General features: G+C 38.2%; 2 protein-coding genes across 2 annotated transcripts; one reads left to right on the top strand and one right to left on the bottom strand.

Moving 5' to 3' along the window:
* Positions 1-226: 226 nt before the first annotated feature.
* Positions 227-5,201, bottom strand: LOC118565906 (protein ALP1-like). Its single transcript, XM_036146978.1, has 3 exons — positions 5,027-5,201; positions 539-1,366; positions 227-433 (listed from the first exon to the last, which is right to left on the bottom strand). Exons 2-3 carry the CDS (start codon positions 1,355-1,357, stop codon positions 227-229), a joined length of 1,026 nt encoding a protein of 341 aa, XP_036002871.1. The 5' UTR covers positions 1,358-1,366; positions 5,027-5,201.
* A 3,772-nt stretch (positions 5,202-8,973) lies between these two features.
* LOC118565616 (L-selectin-like) lies at positions 8,974-9,773 on the top strand. The gene is made up of 2 exons (XM_036146038.1): positions 8,974-9,055; positions 9,362-9,773. Exons 1-2 carry the CDS (start codon positions 8,980-8,982, stop codon positions 9,706-9,708), a joined length of 423 nt encoding a protein of 140 aa, XP_036001931.1. The 5' UTR covers positions 8,974-8,979; the 3' UTR covers positions 9,709-9,773.
* Positions 9,774-12,968: the final 3,195 nt, after the last annotated feature.

Below are 12,968 nucleotides of genomic sequence, written 5' to 3'. Positions count from 1 at the left end.
TAGATGACCTTGGGGTCTTCTGACTGCGAGTGGGACATAATCTGGGGGGTGGGGGATGCGCCTCTCTCCACTGTTCACTACATCGTCCATCAGGGTTTGCAGGGCTGACCCAATCGACGGCTACCATGTTACTAAAAATGTTTAAGAAGACGCAGAAAATGACTTTACTACAACTGTTTTCATAACCCTTAAATGAGAACAGCTAAAAAGTGATTATACTTGCCATCTAAATGTAATCGTGGTCGGGTAGAACCTCCTCAAGGGCAGGCACCTCGGGAGACAGCTGGTCCCGCCAGGGAGCACCACTGGCTGCCTCCAACACGTTCTCCCCCTCCTCATCCTCTGGCATGTCGTCCTGCACTTCATCCTCTGGGGCCATGATGTCCCCGGCTCCTAGGCAGATGTTGTGCAGGACAGCACATGCCGTTATGACCTGTAGAAAAAAAGACAAAAACAATTAATATTAGATTTGAATAAATTACTTTAAAGGTTTTTATCATTTAACAATAAGCAATAATTCTCTCATATAGTAACATACCTGAGGCACAAAGGTGTGGTGCACCTCCAGCGCTTGGAGGAAGATGGCCCTGAACCTCGTCTTCATCATCCCAAAGTCTATGATGGAGCGTGCCCTGGAATGATGGCTGTTAAAGCGCTGGGCTCCCACACCTTCTACCGGCCGCTTGAAGGGAGTGATGAGGGGGAGTGGGGGTTGCAGACACGGGTACCCACCATCTGCCAAGATGAAATGGCCCGGAGGAGGGTAGATGCCCCGCCTGTACAATGGGCTGTGCCGGAGCACTCTGGAGTCATGCACCGACCCCGGCCAGCCCACGTATGTGTCGATAAAGCGGCCCTGATGGTCACAAACTGCCTGCAGGATGATGGAGGAGAAAAGTTTCCTGTTGCGATAGCAGTGACCTTCAGGACCGCTTGGAGGCTTGATCCTCACATGGCAGCCATCGATCGCTCCAGCAGCTTTGAGAAAAGCTCTGTGTCTTGCCAGCCCTTTAAACCCCTGGGTTACTGCTGCCAGGTCTTCTGGAGTTTTGGGGAAGCAGATGACTCGGTGGCGGATGGCCACCACCTCCTCAGTAACCCGGTGAACGATGCGGTGAACTGTGGAGCGAGGCATCCCAAACACCCGAGCCACCACTCTGTAGGATGCCCCACTCGCCAGCCAGAAGAGGAAGACCAAGGTCTCTATTGTGGCCCCCCATCCGTGTCGTCTTTCCTGGCAGAAAAGCTCCATCAGCACCGCCAGAGACTGTCTGCTCAGCCGAAAATCTGGTGTGGTGTCATGATCGTTGAAAAATATCTGGAGAACGGGAACATTTAAATTGATGCGGCAGTACATCGGCCTTGTCTGGATAGAGACATGAAGATTAGGAACAACAGGATTAGATGATAGCAATTTCATTTTAGCTGATACAATTCTAGTGAATGTTAACCCCTTAATGCCTGGTGTTGCTAATTTGTGACCAAACAATTCTGGCCTTTACTTATTTTACTTCATCTAGATCCACTATTTAACTTTTTATTTTTTTTTGTTTTTATATTTATATTTATTTTCCCTGTATTATTTTTTCGTTATATAATTGCAAATAAAATTAGGCAGTAAGGGGATAACAATTTAGACAAATAATGATTTATTCTGTTTGGCTTCTCAACACATTAGTGATAGTGAAAGTAGTGACTTAAGTCAGTTATTTACAGGGTTTGTACACATTTAACTATTCAATTCAAATTACTAAAGTTACAAACATAAGCTTATATCAAGTCTTACAAATAAATATAACATTTTATATTTAAACATATTTGTCAATCTGCTGACAAGCGTTTGTTAAATAACTGGTATATTATGATCAGTAGCAGGCCCCTGGGTGAAAATAATAGCAGGTAAATGTTACCTCTCCACTGCGCTCTCCCAGCCTGAGAAAAATTCGTTGCCGGTTTTGCTGCCGCCGAAGCCGTCTAAACCGACTCTCCTCCTCTACTCTAACAAGTAAATAAAAAAATAAAATAAAATAAAAATTTCCACATCCATTTATTTTGTCGTCTGGCGCCATTTTTCCCGGGCTTGGGGTAGACGTGATGACGTCGTGTCGCAACCAGGAAGTGCTCCAAAGGCTAGACCGTCCCATTTACCAACGATTGAGGATCCTCCGGAGCATCCTCCGATGGCTGGGTCCTCCTAAGGCTGTCTAGGCTGGGTCCTTCGAAGGACGCAGCCTGCAAATTGAGACACAGCTAGCATGTGTGAATGTACAAATGCAATCAGTGTAAAGGCATGGAAGAGGGCTGATCCTGGAATAGAGGCTGTGCTACAGCCTGCCACTCACCCTCAACCTTTAGTTCTCCTGTTTATTTTTTTGCCTTTTGCTTCTGCCTTATTTTCTTGGAACTGAAATACAAAGCCACGAACTGATGAACAATTAAAATGCACCCAAACAGTGCCAAATTATAATTATTTCAATTTATATTTTTTTCCGGTTAATGACCTTTTAATTTAATCCCCAAAGTGTGAATGCATTGCCAGTCAAGCTACTAAAGCCATCAAGCAAATTTAACACTATATGTCCTGCAGAAACTATATACAAATAACTGATAGCTTCAACAAACTGTTAGTATATTAACAATATATTAATATATAACATTTAAAACTTACATTAAGTCTAGTGATGCTGGCTGATGCCATGTAGGTCCAACTCCTCTGATGCCTTGCACTGCTTGCTCCCACTGAAAGCGAATCTGTACTTTTTATTTTCTTCTTTCTCTTTCTTTTTTCCCCCAAAAGAGCGATGCGTATTAGTGCCACCTTCTGCTTCAGAGAGGGAATCAGACCCGAAATAAAAATCGATGCACCTGACCTCAACACTGGGGAAAAATAAAAAACTATAGGCTACATTAAACTGATAAGACAAAGATTAAAAGAAATAGGCTACACTTTGTTTTTCACTTGTCTAATGCCTTTTAAGATAATTTTCCAAATCAAATACTTTATGGTGTTTTATTATGATTGCAATTGATTTGTTCAGCTTTACTTGATGTAGCATTTTGAGATTTTATTGTATTTTAGCTTGTGCTATATAAATTAAGTTAATTAAATATTACCTATTGGAAACAATACAAGAGGACTACCATTCTTAATATACAAATGATAATGAAAAATTCGTCAAAGAACGAGTTACACAAACCTGACATAATTAACAATTACATAACAATTAAGTTAATAGAACTTTATTTAAACTTTGAGTTTACGCTACTTAATCTGTTTAATTTGAACATTCGGGTTTACTATGTGTGAAGCATGCTTGTTGGAAGAAAAAAAAAAGATGGTGTCCCTGCCATTGTGTATTAAAAAAAGAAAAATATAACTGTTGCTTGCGTTGTCACACAATGAGCTAAGAACAGGCTTTACTTCACTTGAGTAACTTCAAACTAACTTAAAAAAAATACGTAAATGAATAAATTGTCTTGTATTATATTATATCCTCTTTACAATATATTTTCCTAAACATATATTCAACATTGCACGCTATTCTCTTCATGGAAGCCCAATGATTGCATTTGCAAAATCAAATCCAGATTTTCCAAAAATCAAATCTTAAAAAAATTGTAAATTCAAATTAATCCATTTATCGCCCAGCGCTATCCCCAGCTTACTCCCCGGGTGCTGTAAAATAAAAAGCTGTCCACGGATTCCTAAGGGATTGGTCAAATGCTGAAGACAAATTTCATTAGACTGTGCAATTCCTTTACTGGTGCTGCATGATCAGGGCTCAGACAACCATAATCAACTCCACCCAGCCCCATCATGGACTGTTCACCCTGCTGCCCTCTGGCACAAGGTTTAGCTGTTTTAGATTCAGAACAATCAGGTTCCACTTTACAAGGACACTGAACTCTGTTGCATTGTAACTTTGAACTGCATTATCATGTGGACCTTTCATTGCTGCATTACATCCTGCTGCTACATATACTTGCACTATTTATATTGCCTTACACATAACTTTTTCTGTACATATAAAATGTCTGTTTTGATTGCTTCTCCATTCTTGACAAATGTCACAATGTTTATCAGTTTGTTTCTTTGATGTACCATCTGCCTTATCATTTGGTCCTATGATTGTTTCAGTACACCATACTGCTACATATACTTGCACTATCTGTATATTTAAGATTTTTTTTGTTTGGTAGAGGGGTGCTGCTGCTTCTCTGAAAAATTACACTTATGTGTCTTTTGTCTTCTGTTTTTACTTGAAGTCTTGCAACAAAATGTTGCTTAAATGTACATTGTAAATGAAGTTGAATGACAAAGTGTTGAAATGTAAAGTCTAAGTCTAATTGCTATGAGAAAGATTTTCTTTCTTTAAACAAGCAGTTATTTGTTATAGGAGGTTAATAAATGCTTCATATTCCCTGTTACACTCTCACCTCCAGTTTTAAACTTCATGTCATATTTTTGCTTCTCTTTAAACTGTCATGCGGAACATGTTTTACAGCATCACCTTTCCAATACATGAGAAAAAAAATCAGCTAATCTTTGAAATATAGATCTTGAATTAAATAAAGCAATGACTGCTGCTAGAGGCAAGGTAATAATGCTCTCGTCATTTTTTTAAAATAATTCAAACCGATGAAGTTATATCTTGAAAGATAAATGTTGGAAAATAGCATAATTTTATTCAATCCCAACCCCAATTATCCTAGATAACTGACTTTTAAAGTAGTAATAAGGACACCTAGTGTTTCCAATCGGAACAACACACAAAACAGATTGCATTCCTGCCCCCACCCACCCACCCATCACAACGTACTCCTCTGTCTAGATTTATTGATTGATTTGTATCAGCAGGAAATTACAGGGAGATTGAACCACACAGCAACACGTTAAACATGACTAATTATAATTACAATTAGATAATTGTATAACTGAGTTAAAGGGTTAAAATTACAGTTCAATTTTTACAGAAGTTGCCCCAAGTCCCTTTTTTAATAACTGCGGATGTGTAACACGTCTTACCTGCTCTTCAGGGGGATCGTGTGGGGAAAAAAAATCTCCCAAATCCACTCTGTTCTTACTGAGGCCTTCAACTTCTCATAAACGTGAACGCAGTTTGCTTTGTGCAACTCTCAGCCATATTCAAGTCTATGAAGAGAGCAGTGAGCTACAATGAATGGCTAACCTAGCCGCTAAGCTAACCGAATACATAAACACTAGAAGTGCCCATGCGCAGCCAGCAAATGGAAACTATGACGGAACGAGCATAGATACTAGCCTTACATGAGCACGTCAGAATGATTGGTATGTGGGACAACCAATAGATAAAGCGATACCCCCGGAACTTGAGGGACAGAGAGGAATGAAAGCAGGAACAACTTTGCAAATTCATGCCCTTTGAACTGAAGGGCACGGATGGGTAAGAGCTTTTACAGGCCTGCAACTTCCACAGAAAACAATTTTTTTAACCTCCTTTTTGTGACTAGATAACGTATATAACATTTACTACTTTCAGGATGGAAGGGCCATTTTACCCAGTATTACAAGTGTTTCTAAACAGGATTACCAACTATAGCTTGCATCCACCTGCAGCAGCATGACAAAGAGGGGGAAAAAAGGCAAAATTGTGTGTTACAACTTCAATAACTAGAAGCTGGTTACAAGCAAATGAATTTAGACTTAGTTTAAACATTTAAAGTGATGCCTTTACAGAGACACCAAGGTTTTGGTGGTTATCAATCTTTATTAATTGACAATTTGGTTTTAGAAGCACTCGCTCAACAGCTTTGGCATTAATGAAAACATTAAAAAGACATTACCACAGAATTTCAAAACAAAAATCATAGTTTTTATCAACAAGAAAAAGGCTTTTAATACACTTGATCACAGTATATTGATAGCAGAATTACAAATATACAGATTAAGAGGTTTAGCATTAAACTGGGTTATTAGTTATTTAGAAAACAGACAATATGTTGAATATGTGAGACATGAATCTAAATTAGTTACAAGTTTATCTGGAGTTCCTCAAGGCTCTGTAAGTAATGCAAAATAAATTTTTGAAGTAAAACAAAAGTCAAAATCTCCCTGGAAGTATTAACTTGAGTTTAAATGTCATTACTATTGAGAGGGTATTGGAATTAAGGTTCTTTGGAGTACTTGTGGATGAGAAGTTGAAATGGAAGTCTCACATAGCTTGTTAAAAAGAGTATTTGTAAAAATATTGCTGTTTTGAGTACAGTAAAATATATGTTAAATTATAAAGCAATGAATTCTTTATTCTATGATTTTGGAAAAAAAGAAGGGAAAATAAAAACAAACTTGCCTTGCCTTACCAAATTTGAGCAGCATAGCTGCAACAGGTAAGCAAACACTCCCTACATGGCCCAAGCGTCTCATCCTAGACTTGACATAGGACTATTGTATGTTTATGTTTTGGATGTGTTCAGGGCACACAAAGCATGAAAAGGTTACACCATATGTGAGTAAATAATTTTTACCTGCACACCTATGCCTGAATTCTATGACTGGCACAGTCAAATTATTTTAATATTCAAATACTAGCATTGGTGTTAAATAGAAGGCATACATGGCAACCAGGAAGAATATACCACAGTGAGCAGCTTGCTCTGCTGCGAAGAATGAGACTTCTATTTAGACATTAATGAGATGTAAATGAAGACGTGTTTTGTTCTGGCTGAGGTGCTTCCAGACAGATGGTTGTTTTAATGTTATATAGCACAAAAACTTGGGTTTAGTTTTTCGGTACTTTTTTGAGAAAATTCATGACTTCCTTGATCTAAAGTTCCAACTGCTTTGTTTGAAGCAAACAGATACATAAAACAGGTCATGCTACTTGTCTTATTGGCAAGTAAATCTGACAAGAAGAAAAGTAATGATGCATACGGATGTCTGCATCATGTGGGAGTTTCTGTACTACTTTCAAAAATAAGGAGGAAACAAATTTTAACATCTGTTCCTCTTTTGGCGATCTAAATCTTGTTCCAGAAATCAGCAGGGCTGCTCCAGGATGACAGCACAAAATGGTCCAAACACTTGAATCCAATTATATATCCTTGTCAATTAAATATTTAAATTATGTGTAAATGTAGATCATGGTCATCTTCCTTAAATCTATCAAGGTGGACACCTTTTTAATACTACAAATGGTTAACTTAAATGTTAGATTTCCTCCCCCCCATGTTTGAATATGAAAAAAGGGGAAAAAAGAAAAAAAAAAAAGAATATTAAACCACGCCCCCCGTGTCATCTGTCAAATGGAACTGAAACTGCATTGAAATTTTTCCTACAGATGACAAACATTTTTTTCCACTTCTTCATAAGACAACATAACGAGATGTAAGTTTTCCCTCTGCTCCCACTGTCTTCTCTGTCTGTCATGATGTGTTTATATCAATAGAAAAAGTCCTATTTATGACAATTTTGCATTCTTTAGTCTTGGTAGTACTAATATTTATAATAATGTGTCGTATCTGCTCTTTTCACTAACAAAAGCATGTTTCAGTAAGGTCAGGGTAAATAAAATGCATTACAGCTTATTAAAAAGGATTTAAATTTCTTAAAATGTTATAGATTTTCATAAGAAACAAATGTCCTCTGTGTTTTCCTAAGAAAATATCTAAAATAAGGGTATTTGTAAAATTCTCAAATGTAAAAAAGATTTAAACAAGGCTGCAATTCTGTAATAGGTTGGCAAGTTTAAAATTCAGATATTGCAAATATCTTCAGTTAATAGGTTTTCTTTTAAGAGTTGAAATATTACTTTTCCTCAATAGAGACAAATCTGTCAAATATAAACATACAAATTAAATGTCCATCTTGCAGAGTAAACATGCAGTGGAATCAGCTTCTTATTTGGATGGGTAAGTCTTTGCATAAATTATCGTTGATATTTTCATTAAAATATAGTATGAGTTAATTTGCACTCAAAAGACCACTAGATTGGAAAATAAATATCATTTGAATATATTATTCATGAAGTCTGATTGTTGAGATTTTGTTTAAAACTCTCTTGTGATTACCTTCTGAGTATTATTTTTTTTGTTCCTATAGGTCAGTGTAGTGCAGTGGTTTGTCAGCTCTATGAGTATCACTACATTAATGTTAATAAGACCTGGACTGAAGCTCAGCAGTACTGCAGAGAGAAACACACTGACCTGGCCACAGTGTCTAACATGACAGACATGAAGAGACTCCTCAGTAACTCAGCAGGAGATATGAGGGAAGCTTGGATTGGTCTGCATGATCCAAATGTGAACAGAACATGGTACTGGTCTCTGCCTGGAGAGGAGTTTAATGAGAGTTACCAACCGGGGAACACAAATGAGCCAAATGATAAAACTGGGATGCAGAACTGTGGAATCATACGGAAGACCTTGAAGTGGGGAGACTTAGACTGTCCTCGACCTGAATACTTTCTCTGCTATAATGGTAAGAACATTTATGTTTTTAGGCTTTATTTAAATCCTGTATTCTGGGTGGAAATATGTTATTAAATGTGAAACAAACTAAGACAAAAAATGACCAATTTATTATTAAATTATATTATCCACAAAACTGGAACTTTGAGTGATTCAAATGCTTGAACATTTGTTGCTTTTGCATCTCCTCATTTAAGATTATATTATGTAGAGAAAGTATTATGACAGGCCGATGCTCACATTTAGTTTATTACACAGACAGGAATTCATCAAAAAAATTCCACTTGATTCAAGAAAAAAAACTGGACAGAAGCTCAGAGTTACTGCAGGAAAGAACACACAGACCTAATCAGTGGACTGACACAGCTCCAGGATGAGGAGGTGAAGACAGAATGCAGTTCTGTTGAAGAGAATACATACATTTACACCGGTCTGTTCAGAGACACCTGGAGGTGGTCAGATGGAAGCAGTTTCTCCTTTAGAAACTGGAATCTACAGTTTGACAATCAGATAATCAACAGTGGTCAATGTGCCATGACTGTGTTAGATGATGAAGGCAGATGGAGGAATGAGAACTGTGCTGTCAGAAAACCCTTCATCTGTTATGATGGTGAGTTGTTCTTTTAACCAACGACTTCACATTTATTCAAGATCATAAGAATGTTGTGATAAAACAATATTTATGTTTTCCTCAACTTATGTTTCTTATTTACCTTTGTGTTGTTCATTTATTTGGGATATATGTATGATTTTTCTGTATGCAAATGTATATCTCAAATAAGGGTCATTGAAGGGTTTATTAAAACAATCTAAAAGGTTTTGCTCCAGCCAAAGATATTTTTAAAACACGAAATAAGTAAACTGTGGTCATTGTTTCTGAAGAATTACATGATTGTTCCCATGACATCCATGACAGATAGAGTGATCCTGATCAAAGAAAAGATGAACTGGAAGGATGCCTTATCCTACTGCAGAAATCACCACCATGACCTGGTCACCATCACCAACCTGGATGAGCAGAGATGGGTCCAGGAGAAAGCCAAGAAGGCCTCCACTGACTATGTCTGGATGGGACTGCGTTACAACGGCACTGGTGTCTGGTTCTGGGTCTGTAAGGAGAGTTCGCTCAGAAATATGATCCAGGCGTCAGAACGATGGATGAATGATTATCACATTTCTGGAGCCATGGATGCAGGAGGACAGCATAGGTGGTTCCAAAGAAATGACACAGAGGAGTTGAATTTCATCTGTTCTAAGGTTTAAAGTCGCTTCATGCTTACTCAGCATGAGGGATTGCTGCAAAGCCATGGACAATGCAGAAAACTCTCCCTGTAGCTCTACGCTTCTCCAGGAGTGAATACTGCTTGTCGGGACTTTGAAGCAATCAACTGGTTCCCTTTTATACAGGCAAAAGCCATTAAATTAGAATATTTTGAAAAACTTGATTTATTTCAGTAATTGCATTCAAAAGGTGTAACTTGTACATTATATTTATTCATTGCACACAGACTGATGCATTCAAATGTTTATTTCATTTAATTTTGATGATTTGAAGTGGCAACAAATGAAAATCCAAAATTCCGTGTGTCACAAAATTAGAATATTACTTAAGGCTAATACAAAAAAGGGATTTTTTAGAAATGTTGGCCAACTGAAAAGTATGAAAATGAAAAATATGAGCATGTACAATACTCAATACTTGGTTGGAGCTCCTTTTGCCTCAATTACGGGCATGGAGTCGATGAGTTTCTGGCACTGCTCAGGTGTTATGAGAGCCCAGGTTGCTCTGATAGTGGCCTTCAACTCTTCTGCGTTTTTTGGGTCTGGCATTCTGCATCTTCCTTTTCACAATACCCCACAGATTTTTTTATGGGGCTAAGGTCAGGGGAGTTGGCTGGCCAATTTAGAACAGAAATACCATGGTCCGTAAACCAGGCACAGGTAGATTTTGCGCTGTGTGCAGGCGCCAAGTCCTGTTGGAACCTGAAATCTCCATCTCCATAGAGCAGGTCAGCAGCAGGAAGCATGAAGTGCTCTAAAACTTGCTGGTAGACGGCTGTGTTGACCCTGGATCTCAGGAAACAGAGTTGACCGACACCAGCAGATGACATGGCACCCCAAACCATTACTGATGGTGGAAACTTTACACTAGACTTCAGGCAACGTGGATCCTGTGCCTCTCCTGTCTTCCTCCAGACTCTGGGACCTCGATTTCCAAAGGAAATGCAAAATTTGCTTTCGTCAGAAAACATGACTTTGGACCACTCAGCAGCAGTCCAGCTCTTTTTTTCCTTAGCCCAAGTGAGACGCTTTTCGCGCTGTTTCTTGGTCAACAGTGGCTTGACACGAGGTATGCGGCAGTTGAAACCCATGTCTTTCAAGCGTTTTTTGGTGGTGGATCTTGAAGCACTGACTCCAGCAGCTGTCCACTCCTTGTGAATCTCCCCCACATTTTTGAATGTTTTTTTTTTTCACAATCTTGACTAGGGCGCGGTGATCCCTAACGCTTGTACACTTTTTCTGACCACAGTTTTTCCTTCCCTTTGCCTCTCTATTAATGTGTTTGGACACAGAGCTCTGAGAACAGCCAGCCTCTTCAGCAATAACCTTTTGTGTCTTTCCCTCCTTGTGCAATGTGTCGATGGTCGCCTTTTGGACAGCTGTCAAATCTGAAGTCTTCCCCATGTTTGTGTAGGCTTCAGAACTGGACTGAGAGACCATTTAAAGCCCTTTGCATGTGTTTTGAGTTAATCAGCTGATTAGTTTGTGGCACCAGGTGTCTTCAAAGTTTAACCCTTACACAATATTCTAATTTTGTGACACACGGAATTTTGGATTTTCATTTGTTGCCACTTCAAATCATCAAAATTAAATGAAATAAAAATTTGAATGCATCAGTCTGTGTGGAATGAATAAATATAATGTACAAGTTACACCTTTTGAATGCAATTACTGAAATAAATCAAGTTTTTCAAAATATTCTAATTTACTGGCTTTTACCTGTATAGTAAAATGTTTTGACTAATCTGTATAATATGATTGATTTTGACTTTGTAAAGTGCCTCGAGATGACATGTTTCATGAATTGGCGCTATATAAATAAAATTGAATTGAAGTTTAGATAAAGTTAATTGATTGTTTCCTTAAATTTCTGTCTGTTTCATTTCTTGATGTAACAATACACTTGTTTAGTTAAAACCACTTACCTCTTCCTGGTTTGGCTCCTCAACAGGACATGGCAGCAAAAGGTAGAAAAGAGATACAGGTGCTGCTGAAAAGCTCTGGGAGCAAACCATTAGGAGGCTAAGCTTTAAGGAATTCTGTTAAATTTGAAGTATTCTTTTGATTGACCTTAGATTTGTTGGAAATAAGTATTGGGTTTGATTTATTGTGTTGGGTGTTAGTTTTGAGGAGGTCTTTTTTTATCATTCCTATTTTCTGATCAGCCCTATTCCTGTTTATTCCTGACTGCCTTTTATAACACTGCATTCAGGGTGCAGTGTTATAAAAGGCAGTCAGATTGCTGTCAGTGTAAAATAGTGAACCTTCTTGCTGCAAGGCACCAGCGCTACCCACTGCAGAACTGTGCAGCCCATTGGATTTCTAACTGTATTAAGCCACATCTCTTCCTTTGCTTTGAACATAAATTGTTTGGCTCCCCTGACTATCCATCCTGTAAGGAAAAACAGTTTTATATCATTCACTTTATCATACACTTAGCCAGATGGCATATTCACAAATGCTGTTAAAGTAATTAAAGGCCACTCATCTCCATTCATGAAAATGTGACCAAGCAATATATTACAACTATTGAACATTCTAGCAATATGAAAGCTGTTGAAACTTTAAATTTATGTGCTCTCCTTAATGTTTTGGAGTAATCCGATATTTAAATCTTTTACCATTGAATATCTGTAGCCCGCCCCCTGGCGGTTGTCATTACACTGAACTGCACTGTCCTGCAGGGATTGTGGGATTCCTTCTCACTGGTAATTAGAACCTGTCCTTGTTTTTAAAAAACTGCACGTCTTGTGTGTGTTTGTGTCGTGTCAGGTGAGGAGTAGCGTTGAGGAGGAAGGGGCCAGCTTTCATGTTGTTTTCAAAAGCATGCCCAAAAAGGCAAATTTAGTTACACTAGTTACCAAGCAATTTCTTTATGGAGCACCTTTCATACATTAGGCAATCAGAAGTGCTTGACACAAAGAAAAGTCATCATGGCAAAAACCGTTAGCTTTACCGAAAAAGAGCTCAAAATGTCAAACACTTAAAAGCATGGCATAAAAAGAGTCAATAATCTAATTTTAATAAATTCAATAATCTGTCTTTACCAAATCAACCTAAACAATTTGGTTAAATTGTTTAAGTAATAAATGTAATTGATTATAGATGTAATATTATCATTACATCTATGGAACACTGGACCAGCTCTATACCCTCAGCAGGATTCTTGAGGGGGCATAGGAGTTTGCCCAACCAGTCTACATGTGCTTTGTGGATCTGGAGAAGGCATTCGACCGTGTCCC

This window comes from Fundulus heteroclitus, chromosome 14, assembly GCF_011125445.2.
Source record: "Fundulus heteroclitus isolate FHET01 chromosome 14, MU-UCD_Fhet_4.1, whole genome shotgun sequence".
Classification (NCBI taxonomy): domain Eukaryota; kingdom Metazoa; phylum Chordata; class Actinopteri; order Cyprinodontiformes; family Fundulidae; genus Fundulus; species Fundulus heteroclitus.
Note: the sequence above shows the minus strand (reverse complement) of the source record. Positions and strands in the feature narration are given on the sequence as shown.

What these genes read in the sequence shown, in the direction of transcription:
- LOC118565906 (XM_036146978.1), bottom strand. Translation starts at nt 1,357, where the DNA reads ATGTACTGCCGCATCAATTTAAATGTTCCCGTTCTCCAGATATTTTTC. An exon ending in ACCACACCTTTGTGCCTCAG is followed by an intron (nt 434 to 538) that starts GTATGTTACTAT and finishes TTTTTTCTACAG; the next exon opens with GTCATAACGGCATGTGCTGT.
- LOC118565616 (XM_036146038.1), top strand. Translation starts at nt 8,980, where the DNA reads ATGACTGTGTTAGATGATGAAGGCAGATGGAGGAATGAGAACTGTGCT. An exon ending in ACCCTTCATCTGTTATGATG is followed by an intron (nt 9,056 to 9,361) that starts GTGAGTTGTTCT and finishes CATCCATGACAG; the next exon opens with ATAGAGTGATCCTGATCAAA.